Here is a 16,440-nt window from a genome sequence, read left to right as displayed (position 1 = left end):
GTGATATTGACGGTATACAGACACCGTCGCAACGGTGAGGCGTAATGCGACTCGGGCGCAGGCAGTCCGGCTGATGTCATCTGTGTTTTCCCGAACGTATTCGCCTTCTGAGCCTGTGCGATACCGTCCGACGTCAAGAGAGCGTCTCTCCACGTGACAGTAGCATTGCCATCTCTTCAGCTTAGTAGCAGTTCCAGACTGGAGCGCCATAAGAGGACTTGGCTGCGTTATGGAACCCCTCACCATGTCTCGCGAGGAACAATACCTTGTACGCCACGTCCTCACTGAAATTGGAGTTCAAGGCATCAACGTAAGCTGAAAACCGCTGCCATTGTGCCTGGTTTTGTAATGTGCTTCCTGGGGATGAGTCTGTGGGATACGTCCTGTTCAGGAGACTAAAGTTGACCGTCGTGTGCAACTTGGTGAGCGCAAAATATCGCAATCTGCTGATATATAAGGACTTACGTAGTCAAACGCTGAAGGCTCCGTGCTGACCTCGTCTTGGAGAAACAATCCATGGACCGTCGTGTAGTCTTCCAGGCTACTGGGGTTGAGGCCAGGGTACCTAGGTAAGGAGAAGTGACGAGGCAAGGGCTGGCATGATGGCAGATGTCACAGATGCGTCCCTTCAGAGAGACAAGACATTTCAAAAAGCAATCAACAGATGAGCCCATTAAATGGTATTGTGTCGTATCGTGATCATCGCCATCATTTTGGCGACCTGACATCGTCCTTTATGGCATCCGCGTTTCTGAGGAGAGCGCCTTATTCAGCAGGCGCTGGCTCGTCAGAGACTCTCCTCCCACTTGAAGTGCTTTGCTGCTATCAAAATATGGATTTTGGTGTCCCCATGGTGCTGCATCCACATCGAGCGAAGACGGTAGCCGATCAATCGAGAACGTGTGGGAATATGTCACAGGGGTTAGAACTCAGTTGGGCTTTTATCCGAACTCCTGCACGGTCTACAAGGATCCTCAAATCTGCTGCTTTTGGAAAGTGTCCTACTGAAAGATGACAACAGCAATCGGAATCCGCAACCCTTCCGCGACACATGTTTCCTCAGGTAAATGTGATCTTTTGACCCATGAGACTCTTGAAGGCGTCGTCCAGAGCCTTTCGTTTCTGAGCCCTTTCTTGCTGAATCATGCCAGAAGTGTCATCCTCATCCTCTGCGTCCAGCCCCCGCACTTGTGGCATCCAAGCTCGGATTTGGCCATCAGTATGCCCGCTGAAGACTTGGCCGGAGGCATTAGATGCTCCAGGCACAATTCCACTCGAACCACCTGCGCCTCCAGCTCCTCTCCAGACGAGGCTCGTGACCCGATTCTTGACAGTTCTCTCACCACCACGCTGTGCCCTCACGCCTGAGATTTGCGCGCCCACGCCTCGCAGGCGGGATACAGTGGTACCCTCATGCAGGTCGAAGACCAGGATTTCTGTCTCATTTGCCCAGAAGAGCAGCTCTTTCCGGGAAGCCGTCAAGCCTACAGGCGTCGTGAACATGGGAGCGTTAGCAAGTTGGCCATTCTTGATGCTCGGCCCAAACGATGCAAGAGTGTTCGAGCCTGCCGCAGAGTCCCATACGCGTATACGCCTATCGTGGCCTGCTGATATAATATATGCGCCGTCGTCTGTCCAAGTCAACCCATTCACGGGGCCGGAATGCGCCTTTGCCGACAACCGGACACCTCGATCCGAGATATGATTCCCGTTGACGTCTCCACGCCTGCGCAGAATACCTAGACTATCCTCTTGATCCAGAAGGCCTATGAGACTGCTCGCGCGACGGACGTCCCATATCCGAACTGCGCCATCCAAGGTTCCGCTCGCGAGGACGTGTTCATTTCGCGGTGACCACGCTAGAGACAGGACCGCACCACCTCCAGCTCCTAGCTGTCCCGGAGCGACAAGCGACTGCACAGCCGCGCCTGAGCGTAGATCGACAAGCCGAACGGCTGGGTGGGCAGTCCCACAGGCCACCAATAGATGGTCCGCAACTGGTGAGATAGCATGCGTATATAGCTTGGACTCGAGGTCCCACGAACCGGACAGCTGAACACTGTCCGTGGCCCATAATTTCAAGGTCTGGTCGTAGGAGCTCGAAAGGAACGCGGCCGGGTCAAAAGGGTAGAAGGACAGATGCGTAATGCCGAATCGATGGGACCTTGTCTTGTCGTCGGAACGCGCAATCTGCGCCGAGGGCTTGTAGACATGCGGGTTGTTTGGATTGTCGCATTGCTCCACATCCCAGAGCCTTATGGTCGCATCTGAGCCCCCGGAGACCAGTCTGTGAGAAGATCTTAGCTGAAGCCCGGAAAAAGCCCGTCGCCTGGAGGAACCAGGAGAGACGGGTCAGACCAACTGGACAAACATTCTGCCATCAAATCGTTCGAGTGCCAGCGCATTTACACCAGCCTGGTGGGCCCACAGATTCTTCTTCTGATCTGTATTCGCATTTGCAGGGTTAAAGCTGGCCTCGCCAACCTCGAGAGCCGCACCCTTCTCGCCGCCATCGAATCGAATTTGAGGTGCTGGTCGGAATGAACGCGACAGCCGTGTGGTCTCGAGTTTCGCAAAAGCGTTGGGGCCGAGGCCGCCCGTGGCCCGTTCAAACAAGAGTTTATTCATGCATCGGCACTATAGGTCAATCATGCTTGATGCACAGGCAGGTCTTGACGGTGAGGCGAGGTGTCTTCGGAACAAGCTGAGACAAGCCCAGGAATGTTGGCTCGGAAATGTGAAGTCGGGCAAGTGCAGACTGTCTCTCCAGGCAAACCCCGCACTGCCTAAATACCGTACCTTTCTGCCTGTCTGCCTGGGTCTCCTCCCAAATCACCTTGCAGGAGACTGGAGGGGGTCTCAGCGCATGCCATTCATGTGCACGTGTAGAGTGTGCTCAAGCTCTTGTAACCTCACCCACTGCACAGTTGACGACCGCCGACTGCACGACTGAGTTGGACACTCCGCATTCTCTGAGTATGCGCTGAGATCCGAGAGAATGACAGTGGCACGTGCCTATTCACGTTGCGACTTTCACTGACCACTTTTCACTCCAGTGCCAACGCCGATTACTCGTCCCAGACAGAGGCAGCCCGACTAAACTTGACTGACCTGTTCAGGTCAGCTGTCTCATCCCTGAATTTTTTTTCCTCGCCAGAACCGAGAACATGGCCTCGCGGAATCGCGAGCGAGGATCCTACGTCTACGGCGAAAACAGCTCGGAGGCCCTGTCCACGGACCACGAGGCAGCAAGGCAGAGACACGCCACCTTGTATGATGCAGTCGCAGGTATGCTTAACCTGTGCCCGATGCGCACCGCTGCATCCGCTCGTTGTGCGCCACAGTACGCTGACAGGTGCACATCTTCAGGTCGGGTTTCACAAAAGTTCTCAAAGGATGGTGCCACCAGTGGCAGCCGCAAAACCACCTTGGGTCAACATCACCTCGGCGACCCTGTTCTGCCCCCCGAAGAGGTCCTGTTCTCCCGCAAGCGCGCCCCGCAGCGTTATGCCGAGAAGGACATATATTTCGCAAATGAGTCCCTGCTCGACGGTGGCCGCGACATCCTTCCCGATAGCGACATGGTCAAGGGCATACATTGCTACGCGAGTCATTTCTACGAAGCCCTGGGCCGCTGGTGTGCAAGGGAGCCACGCGGTAGTATAGGGCGCGTCAACGACCGAAGCATGGATGAAACGGCGCTCCTCGCGATTGGAATCCTCCTGGAGGAGTCTGCCCGGCAGTCATTGGGCAGGGACGGTGACCTGGTGCTCACCGAGGGCCTCGAGGACGGTGGCCGGGGCATCCAGAAGGAGAGCAGCTCTCGCAGAACACAGACTCCTGTTGGATTCGAGGGCGAGCTGACCTTCTGGAAAAGGCCATATGCGAAAAGGAGGAAAATCAAAGACGAGACAGATTAGACCTTCTATGCTAGGCTTCAGGTTAATGCTGGAAGCCACATCACCGCAACGTCTGCCCAGGGGACCCCCCGTAATCCCAAAGGAGATTACTCAAGAACGCCGGGTCAATCCCACACCCAAGATGCCAGTTGTCGCCATCAGACGATCGGAATGAAGAATGCTTGCTCACAAACTGTTTATTGATACATACGTTCTCACCAAGACCTTCGCTTGCCAGTAGTGAACCTCTACGAAGATGCATTGAAAGACCTGATGTTTTCAAGGCAGGAAATGCTTGCTTCGGCCCAAATCGCCCAGGCAGCATCACTCAATCTCGGTGAGAAACGGCTGCGTTCTTCTTGCTCCTGGTCGTGAGCGCACGCATTCTGGTCCTGGCTCTGCTGAGGCAGCCATGGCCAGTCCGTCAGCAGGCCACAGCTTCAGCTCCACTACAGCATGGCATAGCTGAACGAGTACCACATCAGAGTTTTAGTCATTATACAAACTCCCTAAGTATAGTTCTAAATATAGAACCTAGTATTTTTTTACTAATATAACTAGTCTAATCCTAACCTAGACTAATCTTTATACTCTTCCTCCCCCTTTTTCTCTCTTTTCCTTCTTTTTTTATTTTTTATTTTTTATTTTTTATTTTATTTTATTTTATTTTATTTATTTTTAACTTTTTTTTAAATTTCTCTTCTTTTATTCTCTATATTTATTCTTAATATTTATATTATTAATTATATTATTATTTATTTTAACATTAAGATTTAAAATAAATATGGTAAAAAAATACGATATGGTACTTATTCAGCTATGCCATGCTGTACTCCACCCGACCTTCGACCTTCGACCTTCTGCGCGGTAGCCGCCTGCGATACGTAGGCTTGCAAGACTGCCCTGTTTTCTCCGCAGGTCGACATCGACGGCTCATCCAGAGATATGCCCTTCGGCCAGCTGAGCTGTTAGCTGCCCCGGCCACCCTGTCGGCGCAGGTGTGGCATTCACAAAGGGACCACGCAAGGGTGTCTTGCAAGGCTCCAGCACGATGGTATGCATGGATGCAGGAAGCTTGCTAGCTTCGGGAAGAGAGGCAGGGCCCGTCTGCAACGTCGGGACCAAACTGATGAGCAAAAATGCAGCCCTGGAGCTGGTCCCGCATCAGATATCGTTACCCAGGTACTGTGGTATATGACTTGTGGGACGAGACGAACCCGTGGCCTACTCATCAACAACCCAGACTCCACCAAGCCACAACTCAAGGAAGAAGCATGGCCATTCGCGATGCCACGCATCCCCCTGATGCGCGCCGACACTGCACCATTGGCATATCTGGGCTCAGATACGTTATTTTTTTTAGAGGACCGGAGATCTCCATTCAGAGGACATCATGCATCTTGGATTGCCATCTGGCGAGATAAGCGAGTCCGACTTGAGACGACTTACCCCTCCAACCCCCCTCCCCCCGGGCCATCCAACGCCTCTGCCATCCAGCCAGCCAGCTTGCCCTCTCTAACATTTGCTTTGTCTGGCACTGCTTCTTTCCTACCGGCTGGCCGAGACTGTGTTCGATGGCCAGCCATACCTCTCCTCGAGCAGGATCGCTTGTGGAGGCAAATTCGACTCGCAGCTGTCATATCTCGCAAGACGTTGTTCCCCGCCAACACCGGCAAATGACATTCAACTGTGCTTGCGGTTACACTTGTTGGGGTATCCGATAAGGTAACGCGCTCGCGGCCTAACTGCATCGCCTGCGAAGCATGCCGTATCGCCGCCCACGCTGCCACTGCGGCGCTGTTGCCCTTTTCCCCATGCGCCCGCCAAACTTGGACTGCACGGTACTTTTCCGAGTCCGGAGCTTTCCGGCCGGACGAGGTCCAGACTCCAAAGAGAGACTTGCTCGTCGGTGCCGTTTCCTCCGGTCCGTCTTTCGTGCAGGGAGGATGGCCCGACGGCATTGACAAGGCAGCGTGTGCAACGCTCGTGACAGCATTGTTTGCTACCTGGCTTGGACTGGTGATGCACTCGAGATGGCAGTCGACTGTGCGTCAGGGAACTTGAGGCTGAACCGCCTCGTCTCCACGCCGAATCTCATGCTGTAGCTTGCCGTCAAACAAGCAGCATAGAATGCAATAATACCCGTGTACGTTCCCGTAAGCAGGCGTCTGATGGGCCGATGCCCCAGAAATAGCTGGAAACGGAGAGAGAACGGAGCTCAAAAGCACATCGAAAGCCATGTGTGCTTCTTCGAATCGGGCCAGGCGCTGCCTCATAACACCCTTGATCTGCAGAGGGCTTGCCCAAAGCCATCTGTCACGGGGCTTCCATGGGGCGGCTTCTGGCTCGCCCAGTCAGCCTGCCGCGATCCGTAGCAATCCCTCGCACCAGTCGGCATCGCGCACATTTTGGAATGTGACAGCTGGCGGCCACTGCGCACCGCGAAAATGACAACTCACAACAGCCAAGGGAACGGGCGAGCCTCGTCCGCCTCTTGCCTTAGCGAGCCGCGTTCCTGGTAACCCAGAAACCGAGATCTCGGGGCATAGGTTATCTCCCTCGCTTCATCGGGCTCCCGTCTTGTCCATGCCTATCCAACATGTCGGTGTGCTCACCTCCATCCTCAGGCACAACAACGAGATGCTCAAACGCCACTCGGCGACCCTTTCCACCACCCGTCTCGCTGAAGAGGGTGGAGGGGAGGGCGCTTGTGATCGAGGCTGAAATTGACCCTGAAAAAGATGGCGAGGGGAAAGAAGAAAAGCAAATTCGGGTCACCCGTCTGTTGCGGTGTCACCGCAGGGTCCTTGCAAAGTCCTTCCCACTTGTTTGCTAAAAATGCTCCAAGACGAGCTGACAGGTCAATTCCGAATAGGGTCGGCAGGTCCTGGCGAGGCAATAGTTTCGTGATTGTCCATCATCACGAGTCCTCATTGCAGTACTTCAGCGGCTAATAATGTTTGCCTGCACCTGGTGACTGCACATGAATATTGGGAAAGCAAACACAAGAAAACCCGCTATGATGACTCTACATCAATATGCAATTATCGCGACACCAAGACAGTGAAAGCTTATACTGTGCCACTGTGCCACCTCTGCGCATGCCACGTGCGGATGTGTTTGAAGTTGAGGGAAATGGTCTTCCCGTCGTCTGAAGATGACTTGGACTGAGTGCGAGGCGCACTCACAACGTTCAAGCTAGACGAGGAATGTGATCCTCTGCTTTGCGTGGAAGTACGCCGCCGACTTCCCCGGATCGGAGACTCGACCAGCCGTCCCTGTCTTACGGTAGAGGGAGTGCCACTACCGACCACCTTGAAAGGAAGCCTAATGAGAAACGACGCGATGTTTGCGAGCACCCTTCCTCGCCACCCACTCGGCCGTAGTGTCCCGGCCTTTGGTGATGCTCCAACAGGCAACGTGTCGCGGGCCCGGCTCGGAGATTGAACCACGAGATTAGGTTGCAGTGGAGACGTACCGATTGACTTTGAAAGGTTGGGCAGGAAAGATCAGCAGCGCTGGGGCGCTGTCCAAGTATCTTGGACGTCGCTGAGAGGGCCCCTTTTTGAGGGCGGCGAGGGTGCGCCGAAAAGTTGCTCGCTGCCCGGGGGGGGGGGCAACCAGGATACCCTCGCCCGTTCCCGGAGAGACACTTGATGCTTGCCGTCACGTGGACCGGTCTGTGAGGTCGCATCTGCGGACGCGACGAACGAAGATCTAGAGCGGTGATGGACGATGGCTTGCAGTCATCCGTGATCACGGTGTTTCGGTGTAACGCTGCGTGCCCTGTGAAACACAAATCTTTAGGTTGCTGTTCCCAACGTTTAATGCCACAACGCAGGTCGCAGAAAAACACCTTGGGCTGGAGTGTCACCGCCCGCGGAGATGGGCCATCATCTCATCTACGCCCAGGATGATGTCCGATGCGATGCACGTGCGAAACCTCTGCTGAAGCTGAGGCGACGGCGACGAGTGGTCTGCTCTTCGTCCTCGCCCGTTTCAGCTACATTCCCTAGCCACGGTAGCTCGCTGCCTGTTGACACGATGGGCTGCGGTGTCCTCAGCAAGAGTCATTATCTGACTGCCGAGTTTGGCTGTGCAGCTAGCTTATCTTGCACATCAAGTATTATGCGTCTACCGCCAACGTCTTCAGCCGGCGGTCAAGCAGACGTGCTATACCATAGAGTTTGGACCAAGGCCACAAGCCGGCATAAGGTCGGGCGCCTGGGCCAATTGCGCCACGGGTCCCGCCCCCCATATTTTGCAAGGTGAACAACGACTCGCATCAAGTGTCGGGCGGTCTGAGCTGTCCACATTCAATTCGTCGTCGAGGCTAGCTGTTAAAGAGGCGGTGATGAGAACTCACACCAACTCCGACGTCAGTTCTGCAGTAGAGGCGGCAGCCCCCTCCAGGACGTGACATCGGTATTACTGTGTACATCCTTTCGATGGATGACGGCCGGAAATGACCGGCTGCCAGAGACTGTGTGCTGAGCAGTCTGTCCGAGTCTCTCCGAGTTGCGACTTGGATGGAGCATCCGAACACGACCGAACAGAGAGCAGTCGGCGACGAGTCAGCCGGGAGAGGCAAGGTGAGGCCTGCCCTCACCCTGTCCACCGCAAGGTTGGAGGTATGATGCCGGCAGCCGCGGTCGATCAGTTTCAGTCTATCACGATATAGCGTGAACTCTATTTCCACTGGCACCTCTAGGGGGGCGACTAGGGTATCGCAGGTGTTGCTGCCCTTCTCAACTAATTCCCCTTTTGGCCATGCAACGACCAATGACTGCGATAGAACGCGTCGCCAGATGAACAGAGCTCGCATCCAGCATATTATCGAGCACATCTCGCCCGTCTACCGATGGATCTGTCAGGAGCCAGACGCAGCCTTGTGGAGGAGATCCTCGTTCTAGAATCTCGCTGGGCATCAAGCCGCGCATAAATTCCCAGAATAGCCCTTGAGTCGGGGCCCTAGGAACGGCGTTGATGCCCAACGAATAGGGGTCCAAAGGGGTCCAATGACGCCGTGCAAGTTGCAGAGAGGTGCAGGATCTGATCCTTTACCGAGATTGAGGACATTGATGGATAGTTTCAAGACGGTATGAAGAGAAAAGGATGCAGTTGACAGCCCATCCAAGCCAGACCACTCAGCGTCTAGTACCAGCTTCACGGTACGCCGAGGTACCGCGGTCAGCCGTGGCTTAGACAGCGGCTCTTCGTCTTGTCCAGCTGTGTGGCCAACGGCATTTTGGTCCAGCAATAGCGCCTGCTACCCAGTGGTCCTGGGCCGCATAACGGTCCCCGATTGGGAGGGCCGCGCCGCGAGCTCGAGCCCCTCTCCACCTCGTGGCCTTGCGGCTTGTTTGTGGACGTGCTAAATCCCACGGGGCCAGTCCGTACTTGTTGATGGCGCGAGCTGAGCTGAGACACGACCTCCAGCCCGCCAGCTCTGCGAGAGCCGCACAGCCAAAGCCGGGGTAGAACTGGGGCTAGGTTAGATGGGGCGATGTCGGAGCCGGTACAACTACTCCGTAGCGAGGCCCATGGCGGAAGCTTCAGTCGGCGTGGGATCCTGACAGCCACCTGAGCGATCGCCCGTGGATCTCGACAGCGCCACCACATGCTACAGCTCCGGACACATCTGTACCCAGGCCCAGATGCCCGGCTTCCTGTAGTCTGGCGCGTTCTACAGCTCCTGCCACGAGACTCGACAGGAACGCTTCTTCAAAGTTGGTGGGCTGCAACGGTACCTCGAGTGGTACTGCATATGCAGTTGCGGTGACGAGTGCCGGAAAGGGCCTGGGTTGTAGGAGCTCTCTCCGCTCCCGCACTCCTCCGCTGTGGTGCCTCACAAACGGCTAGTTCTGTGAACACACCTACACTAGCCCTAGGTACCTAGGTGCCTAGGTATGCATGTCATCGGTGTTACAAGCGGATACAGATCAGGAAAGTGCACCCACCGCCCTACCAGCCTACCGTGTACTCCTTAAGTGCGTGGGTGAATCAATCACTGGGTTCGTCTTACGCTTCTCCGGTACCCAGGTTCGCATACCTGGGCACATGGAGCCAGCATGACATCGCGCATTTCAGGAAGATGGGGGCTCACTTCCTGAGCCCTGATCAAGAGAGGTGATTGTTGCGGCGCGACTGAGATATGAGGCTGCATTTGATCTGTCACAAAGCGTGAATCTGAGTGCCTCACGGCCAGGCCATCGGATTTTCTAGGGCGCATGGGGAATCGACAAGATCGATGAATCGAACCTCAGCTGCAGATGACAGCGAGATCGTGCGCAGCGCATCCAACAGCCGCAGCTCGTCCTCCGGTCTTGGGGTTCGAGGAACGGCCGGGCGCCAGGTACGCGAAGCTGGCGAGCACCATGCCATCTATCTCGGTTGTTGTCTTGGGTGTGCAGCCACATACTTAGTAGGCACGCAATGGTGAGGTGACGCGGTTTGTGTCCCGCACTCGAGGATCTGCAGTGCGGCTGGTACACAGCAATCACTCCAGCTCGGCCACTACCCCCTACCCCCACGTTCCAATACCTCTCCCTGACTGTCTAACCCTAACTATAGATAATTCTTCCTACCCTCCCTCCCCCATCTTATCCCCCCTCCCCCCTCCCCCCTCCCCTTCCATACCCTCTTACCCTGCTATACTCGCTTGTACTACTCCGTACGGTGGCCCGGACAAGGTTTGCTTCTGCCGTGGTTCCCGCTACTCTCGTCGATGTCGCTTACAGCCAGGGCCTACATTTCACGAGGTTCGTTTTCCTGCGGTTGTGTGGCCTGCCTCGGGGCCAGGCCAACCAGTCTACACGTGTGGTACGGAGTAAGGTATGCGCAGCATACTATCTCGCGGGGCGGCCTCGGGAATCGGCCTCTGCTGCTCGAGCGTCGACTTCAGGAACGGTAAGAATACGGTCAGACGGTGCGGCATGATTTGCACCATTGATGTCTGTGGGGCCCCCTCCCTCGTGATGGATCGATTGACGCAAGCGTCCCCACCCTTGGAAGCATTATGTTTCTTTTCTGGAAGCTTGCGAAACATCAAAGCCAAATTCGGCCATGGGGCCATCCAGCCAGGCACCTGCCAGGTCGCCCGCGAGTCCGTTCGCCCGTCGCGATGACTCTTGGTGATGACCAACTTGCTGGCCCAGAGGACTACCACAGTAAAAAGCTTTTCCCAGCAGAAGCATCCTGAGTCGCGGCCCTCTCACTCCGAGGTGCGGACTCTGCCGAGACCTCGTCCAACATCGTTCACGAGCGAGGACGCCTCACGAACCACGGATACACCGGCACAACAGGGCGGATGGGGTTCAAAGGGTGGAGCCTCCAGACCTGGCCTCACCGACCCCGTGTTGCCTGCTCACCTGACGAAGGGCTCTGGCATCCAGCACGTGTGACTGGTCAGCTTCCTGCCCCGACGGTACCCTCGGTCCCTCGGCAGCTCCTAAGTTTATTAAGGTTTTGACGCAGGAGCACGACCAACTCTTCAAGATGCGACATTGGCTCTGTGTGGTCACAGATCCTTGCTTGCCAAATCAAGCATCAAGACTGGTAGATCACTTTCGGCAGGTGGTTGGCGTGGATTGCTCTGTCTGTGTGTGGGCATGCAACACTGAGGGCAGTCCACCTGTTGTTGTTTTAGAGCCTGCCCTAGCAGTATCAAGACGACAAGACCAACCCAACCACAGCTTGAGTTGGGCCTAGTGCGCAAAGCCGTTGCTGACTTGCTGGCCCTGCGGGCCTTGGACGGTGGTGCCTGACACAGCAGCAAATAAAGACGCCAGTCTACAAAAGGACGCGGCCCGCCGGTGGGTATTTCGCCCTACGGTGTTCCTTGGAACAATCGTCGGGACCTGAATAGCGGTCTGCCCTTGACAAAAAAAGGACTGCCGAGAAAGGCAAAGTGCCCGCTTGTCAGTCAAATACTAAAATGTGTCTTCCTGTGATTTGTCTATTCATTACGTCTTGTGCTTGTTGGGTGGGAAGAAGACTGGCTTACTTGCTGGCTGATCGGCATGCCGTCGGTTGTTATTGTGTTCTCTACAGTGTACTGGAATAACCCCTGCCCGCTTTCCCAATGCTCGCTTAATGCGACGTGGGGACTTGCAAGGTCATGACAAGAGCGGAAGGGGGTTTAATGGAGGGCTAGGTGTTCGGACCGCGCTTTCTCGAACTTTTCGGGGCTTTTTCTCCCTGTCGCGTCGAAAGGCCAAACCGTGATTTCGCTTCGAGATCATGATCGGCCCACTTGGAGGGCTCACGCTCAGGGCAGTATGCGCAGGCCACCCCGATCTTCACCAGGCCAGGAAGACAATCAGGTTTGAAGGTTTGACCGAGCGAGGGCAAGGGTAAGTGGCGGTCAGTGCTGCGTTGACGAGCATGAAGGCGTGGTCACGGGGGGCCGCCGTGCCGCTGGGACTTCAGGATGCCAGCATCGGATCGTGCGCACGTACATCGTCCTGGTCCTGATCCAACCGGGCCGTCGCCGCCGCCGCCGCCGCTCCGGCGCTCATTAGCATGAGAAGGTCGCGGTGGTGGTTGATGAGACGTACGGATGGCAGCCTACCGGAGGATCGTTTTAGGGGGCGCTGGCAAAGATTGGACGAGGCTGCAGCGTGGGGAATGAAGAAGCCGTGATCTTGACGTCTGCACTGTGCAAGTGACGAGATTGTCAACGCCATCCCCCACTTCCAGGGCGAGCCCTGGTCGAAGCAGGCGAGAACAGCCATCCTGCCATCTCCACGAAGGGCTGAGAAATACACAGTATAGGCGAATTACCAATTGAAACAGCCCACGAGTGGTCTAGAACAGGAATTGCCTGGCTCGATGGGGCTCACCAAAGCCTACATTTTGTTCCTGGGCAACCACATGACGCCTGTCGACTCCTGTCCTTCTGCCTGCATGGTGTGGTTGGACAGCGAGCCGCGCCTCGTCTTGCCGAACCCAAGCCCGCCTGACCTTGGTGCGGTAGCTGAGTGGACGTGTTCCTCTCGACGAGGATGCGAACCTCCGTACACAGTAATTGGGACACTAGACACGAAATCTCACCCGCATATGCGAGGGCCGGTCCAGACTAGGCCAGCAGCTGTGACGACTACATAGGTGCACTGCTACCTAAGTCATAATGTCACCACGCGACCGCGCGCGACAGCCTCATCACACGTGCTACTATGTACTAGGCGCGCACACACATGGGGCGGGCAGACAAGGCCAGGCGGCTCCAGACAGCCAGACAGGCAGAGAACCCAGCAGCCCAGCAGCTGAAGCTGTCAACGCCTCAGTATACCCCTGCCCGGATCTGGCATGGCAGGCTGGCAGGCTGGCTGGCGACCGATCAGTGACACCTCACCGTTGCGGTCATCTGCAAGGTTCACCAGCAGGGTTGGCTGGGGCCGCCGCCGCCCCCGTCGCGATGAGGTCAAAATCAGCTCATTGTCCAGGACGCCTGTCGGGAAGGGACACCAAATGGACACCAAGCGACAGGCGTCCTCGCAGGACATTGACGACGTGGTTCACCTTCCCCTTCTGGGCCGTCAGTGCCCGCTCCGGGGCTGTCCAGTCCTCTTGTTTGAGATTTGCGTGGAGAAAAAAGAGACGGACAGGGCGGGCGAGTCTAGTCTCGCTCTGTGCGTTTCGCCAGCCCCAAAATCTGCGTTTCAACGGCCGCCCGTCAGCAGTCCAGCCAGCCGGCCTCAATCGGAGATGTGATCTGATACGTCAAGATCGCCCCGGGGTGAGAAGTGACAGCTGCTTGTCCACGGCGCAAGCGCCCCCCTCACCAGCCACGCCTGCCACGCCTGCCACGCCCCCCTAGCCCTAGAGCATGCAGCTAAGCCGTGATCCATTGCGAGTGGGATTGTTGACCACCCCATCAAATAGTCAAGATGAAGACGGTGCTTTGCTGTTTTGCATGTCCAGGGCTGCCAGGCACCAGGCATTATGCCCCATGCCTGCATTTTGTCCGCATGCACAGTGTAATGGGCAAGCCCGCAAGAACAGCACCCCTTGCACGCCGCGAGGCCCACCTCGTCCTGCGGCAATGCTGGACGACACCGGAATGGCTGTTTTCCACTCGTCCCTTGTCTATTCGTAGCCTCTCGGGCCTCTCTGGCTGTCTGGATGCCTCGGCGCCTGCCACGGGCCGGGCTGCCCTGGCGCTGTTGGCCCCGTTCTTTGGTCAGGATCATCCTTCTACGAGGACGTCAGACAGATGAGCTCTAATAACGTTCAGGGCAATTCCTCCCAGCAGCCAAGCTCCGCGCGATCCGCCCCGACGCCTCACACTTGGAAGGGTGGAGAGGCAAGATGCAGCGAGGAAAGAAAGAACGGGGAGGGAAAAAGTGGCAAGAAAAAGAGCACCCAAAAAAAAAAAAAAAAAAGGCGCGCCCACCGGCCTGTCCACGCCCCTGGTGGCTGGGACTGGGTCTGTCCGCTGGGAGATGCCACTATCGATCTAAGCTGCACTCTCCGGGGCGGCGTTGGCCACGTTTTTGCCTCATGCCGTCCCGGCAGGCAGCCTGCAAAAGAAACCGCCGCTGGTTATGTACCAGAATCAGGATCCCAGAAGTTATCCACCTGTTTTTTGCCCACAACCACGAGTTCTTGATGATATTTTGATACCATTCGAATGAGAAGCTTACTCTCAAGATATTAATATAATTAAAATCAAGCACATATGATATGGTTGTGGAATAATCGTGGTGCTAACATGAAGGGTTTTGGTAGTACTTGGACTTAGCGGCGGTTTCTTTTGCAGGCTGCCTGCCCGGCTTTCCTTTGCCACCCGAGGAAAATTCCAGACGGGCTGGCTGCGCTAGATCTGTTTCGTCTTTTCTTAGAACAGTAGAGCGTGCCGTGGCGTGTCAAGCGTGAGAAGACAACTCGGGCCGTAACCCCTCAAAACCTTTCGCCAATACTGTTGGCCGAAAAGTCTCTTGACAACGAAATGAAGTCACCACCTCAGCTGGCTGGGGCGTCGCAGCGGCTGGCTGGGTAGTGAACTGTAATCTGTATGGGCAATCCATCCATCCCTCGTCTCCAGGCCGTGGAAGTTTGTTTTATGCAATAAGGCGATACGTGCTACACTACATGTGGTGGGTGAGGGCCCCCAGGCCCATGGGCGAGACAGACCAAGTGGGCCGAGACAACCCATTCCGAAGCAGCATGCACCACACACCTGCACCGCACTGCTGCACGCACATGCATGCTGCGCAGCCGAAGCGACCATTGCCTTTCACCGCCCTGTGCTACGACCCCGCAAAGGGCCAGTCAGCCTACTTGACTATCTGGGTATCTCGTCCTATCTGCCCGCAGCTTACACTACACAGTACACATGTTGCCGCGTCGCATGGCACGGCAGCCGCAGCGCAGGTGGACTAGCCATTCCCTGCCGTGCAGGACCGCATCAGCCATCCGAGAAGAGAAGCACCCGGTCGAGCAGCTGGCAGCCCGAGGTGCCCCCAGAGGGTGCTCCGGGTGCTCCAGGGGCAATGGGCAATCTCGAGAGACAGGACAGAGGGCGCGTATCGTCCCCACAGTCGGAATCAATGCTGCAAATTCTGCCATGCCCATGCACTCGGACCTGACGGATGGTGCCTCCCAATCTCAGCATGGGGGTGGCAGGGGTGAGCAGGTGGTGGGAGGTGATGGACCAAGCGCAGCCAGGGCAGCAGCGATTTTCTGACCTTGGGCAGACAGGTGAGGTGAGCGACTGGCTGGCTGGCTGGCCGGCTGGCCTCTCGTGCTCGAGGATGGTGGCCCTCCACAAGCTGCACCGTTTTGGCTCCGTTCCGGCAGGCCAGCCCCTGCCCGCCAGGCCCGTGGGCACCCTGCCCGCGCCCCAACCTTGTCAGAGGTACCTGGCGGGCTGCGTGCATTGCTAGTGCAAATTTTGTCACGGTGTGGGGCCCCTTCGCTTTACTCCCGTGGGTGGGCAAAGGTGGGCAAGGTGGCTACCTAGCTGGAACCTAGGTAGCTGTTCCTCCGTGCCTTGTGCCTGTGCCTCATGCTCTCATGTCATGTGCGGTCGAGAGCATCCAGGCTGCCAGGGTGCCAGCCGCAGAGGTACGTACCGTACCGCACCGTCCTGCACCGTCCTGCCGTCATGGCACCGCACTCGGTACGGAGCATACTGTGTACGTCTAGTGTATGCTTTTTGCAACTGGGAGCTTGCTTGGCTGGGGGTCTCTGGGCTGGAGCTGCGGAGTACTGTGCGCAGAGGCTGGCAGTAAACTTCGATTGACATTGACGGTGACGATGGGCGATTTGACGATTTGCCGACTGACTGACTGGTGGAGGGAGTGGTCCCCCTGGCCTGCCGGTCGAGTCGAGTCGAGCCGAGTCAATTCTGTGGTCCATCTGCCATCGATTCGCATTGCATTGCTTTGTACTGTATCGTATCGCACTGCCCGGTCGCGTCGCGAAACGTTGGAGCAACTGCCACTCTTCCACCCCTCCCTCTCCTCCCTGCCCTTCCACCCAACCTCTAACTCGCCGCCCACCCCTCCGTCCCGTCCAGTCGCCGGCCCAGTCAAGT

At 56.4% G+C, this 16,440-nt stretch overlaps 2 protein-coding genes across 2 annotated transcripts; one reads left to right on the top strand and one right to left on the bottom strand.

Moving 5' to 3' along the window:
- Nucleotides 1–687: 687 nt before the first annotated feature.
- On the bottom strand, nucleotides 688–2,738 carry KVR01_001501 (uncharacterized protein). The gene is made up of 2 exons (XM_044785730.1): nucleotides 2,372–2,738; nucleotides 688–2,287 (listed from the first exon to the last, which is right to left on the bottom strand). The coding sequence occupies exons 1-2, from the start codon at nucleotides 2,626–2,628 to the stop codon at nucleotides 1,060–1,062; spliced, it is 1,485 nt and encodes a 494-aa protein (XP_044649456.1). The 5' UTR covers nucleotides 2,629–2,738; the 3' UTR covers nucleotides 688–1,059.
- A 130-nt stretch (nucleotides 2,739–2,868) lies between these two features.
- On the top strand, nucleotides 2,869–4,166 carry KVR01_001488 (uncharacterized protein). The gene is made up of 3 exons (XM_044783690.1): nucleotides 2,869–2,976; nucleotides 3,057–3,288; nucleotides 3,370–4,166. The coding sequence occupies exons 2-3, from the start codon at nucleotides 3,168–3,170 to the stop codon at nucleotides 3,918–3,920; spliced, it is 672 nt and encodes a 223-aa protein (XP_044649443.1). The 5' UTR covers nucleotides 2,869–2,976; nucleotides 3,057–3,167; the 3' UTR covers nucleotides 3,921–4,166.
- The last annotated feature ends 12,274 nt before the right edge of the window (nucleotides 4,167–16,440 follow it).

This window comes from Diaporthe batatas (assembly GCF_019321695.1).
Source record: "Diaporthe batatas strain CRI 302-4 chromosome Unknown Contig00002, whole genome shotgun sequence".
Taxonomy (NCBI): domain Eukaryota; kingdom Fungi; phylum Ascomycota; class Sordariomycetes; order Diaporthales; family Diaporthaceae; genus Diaporthe; species Diaporthe batatas.
Note: the sequence above shows the minus strand (reverse complement) of the source record. Positions and strands in the feature narration are given on the sequence as shown.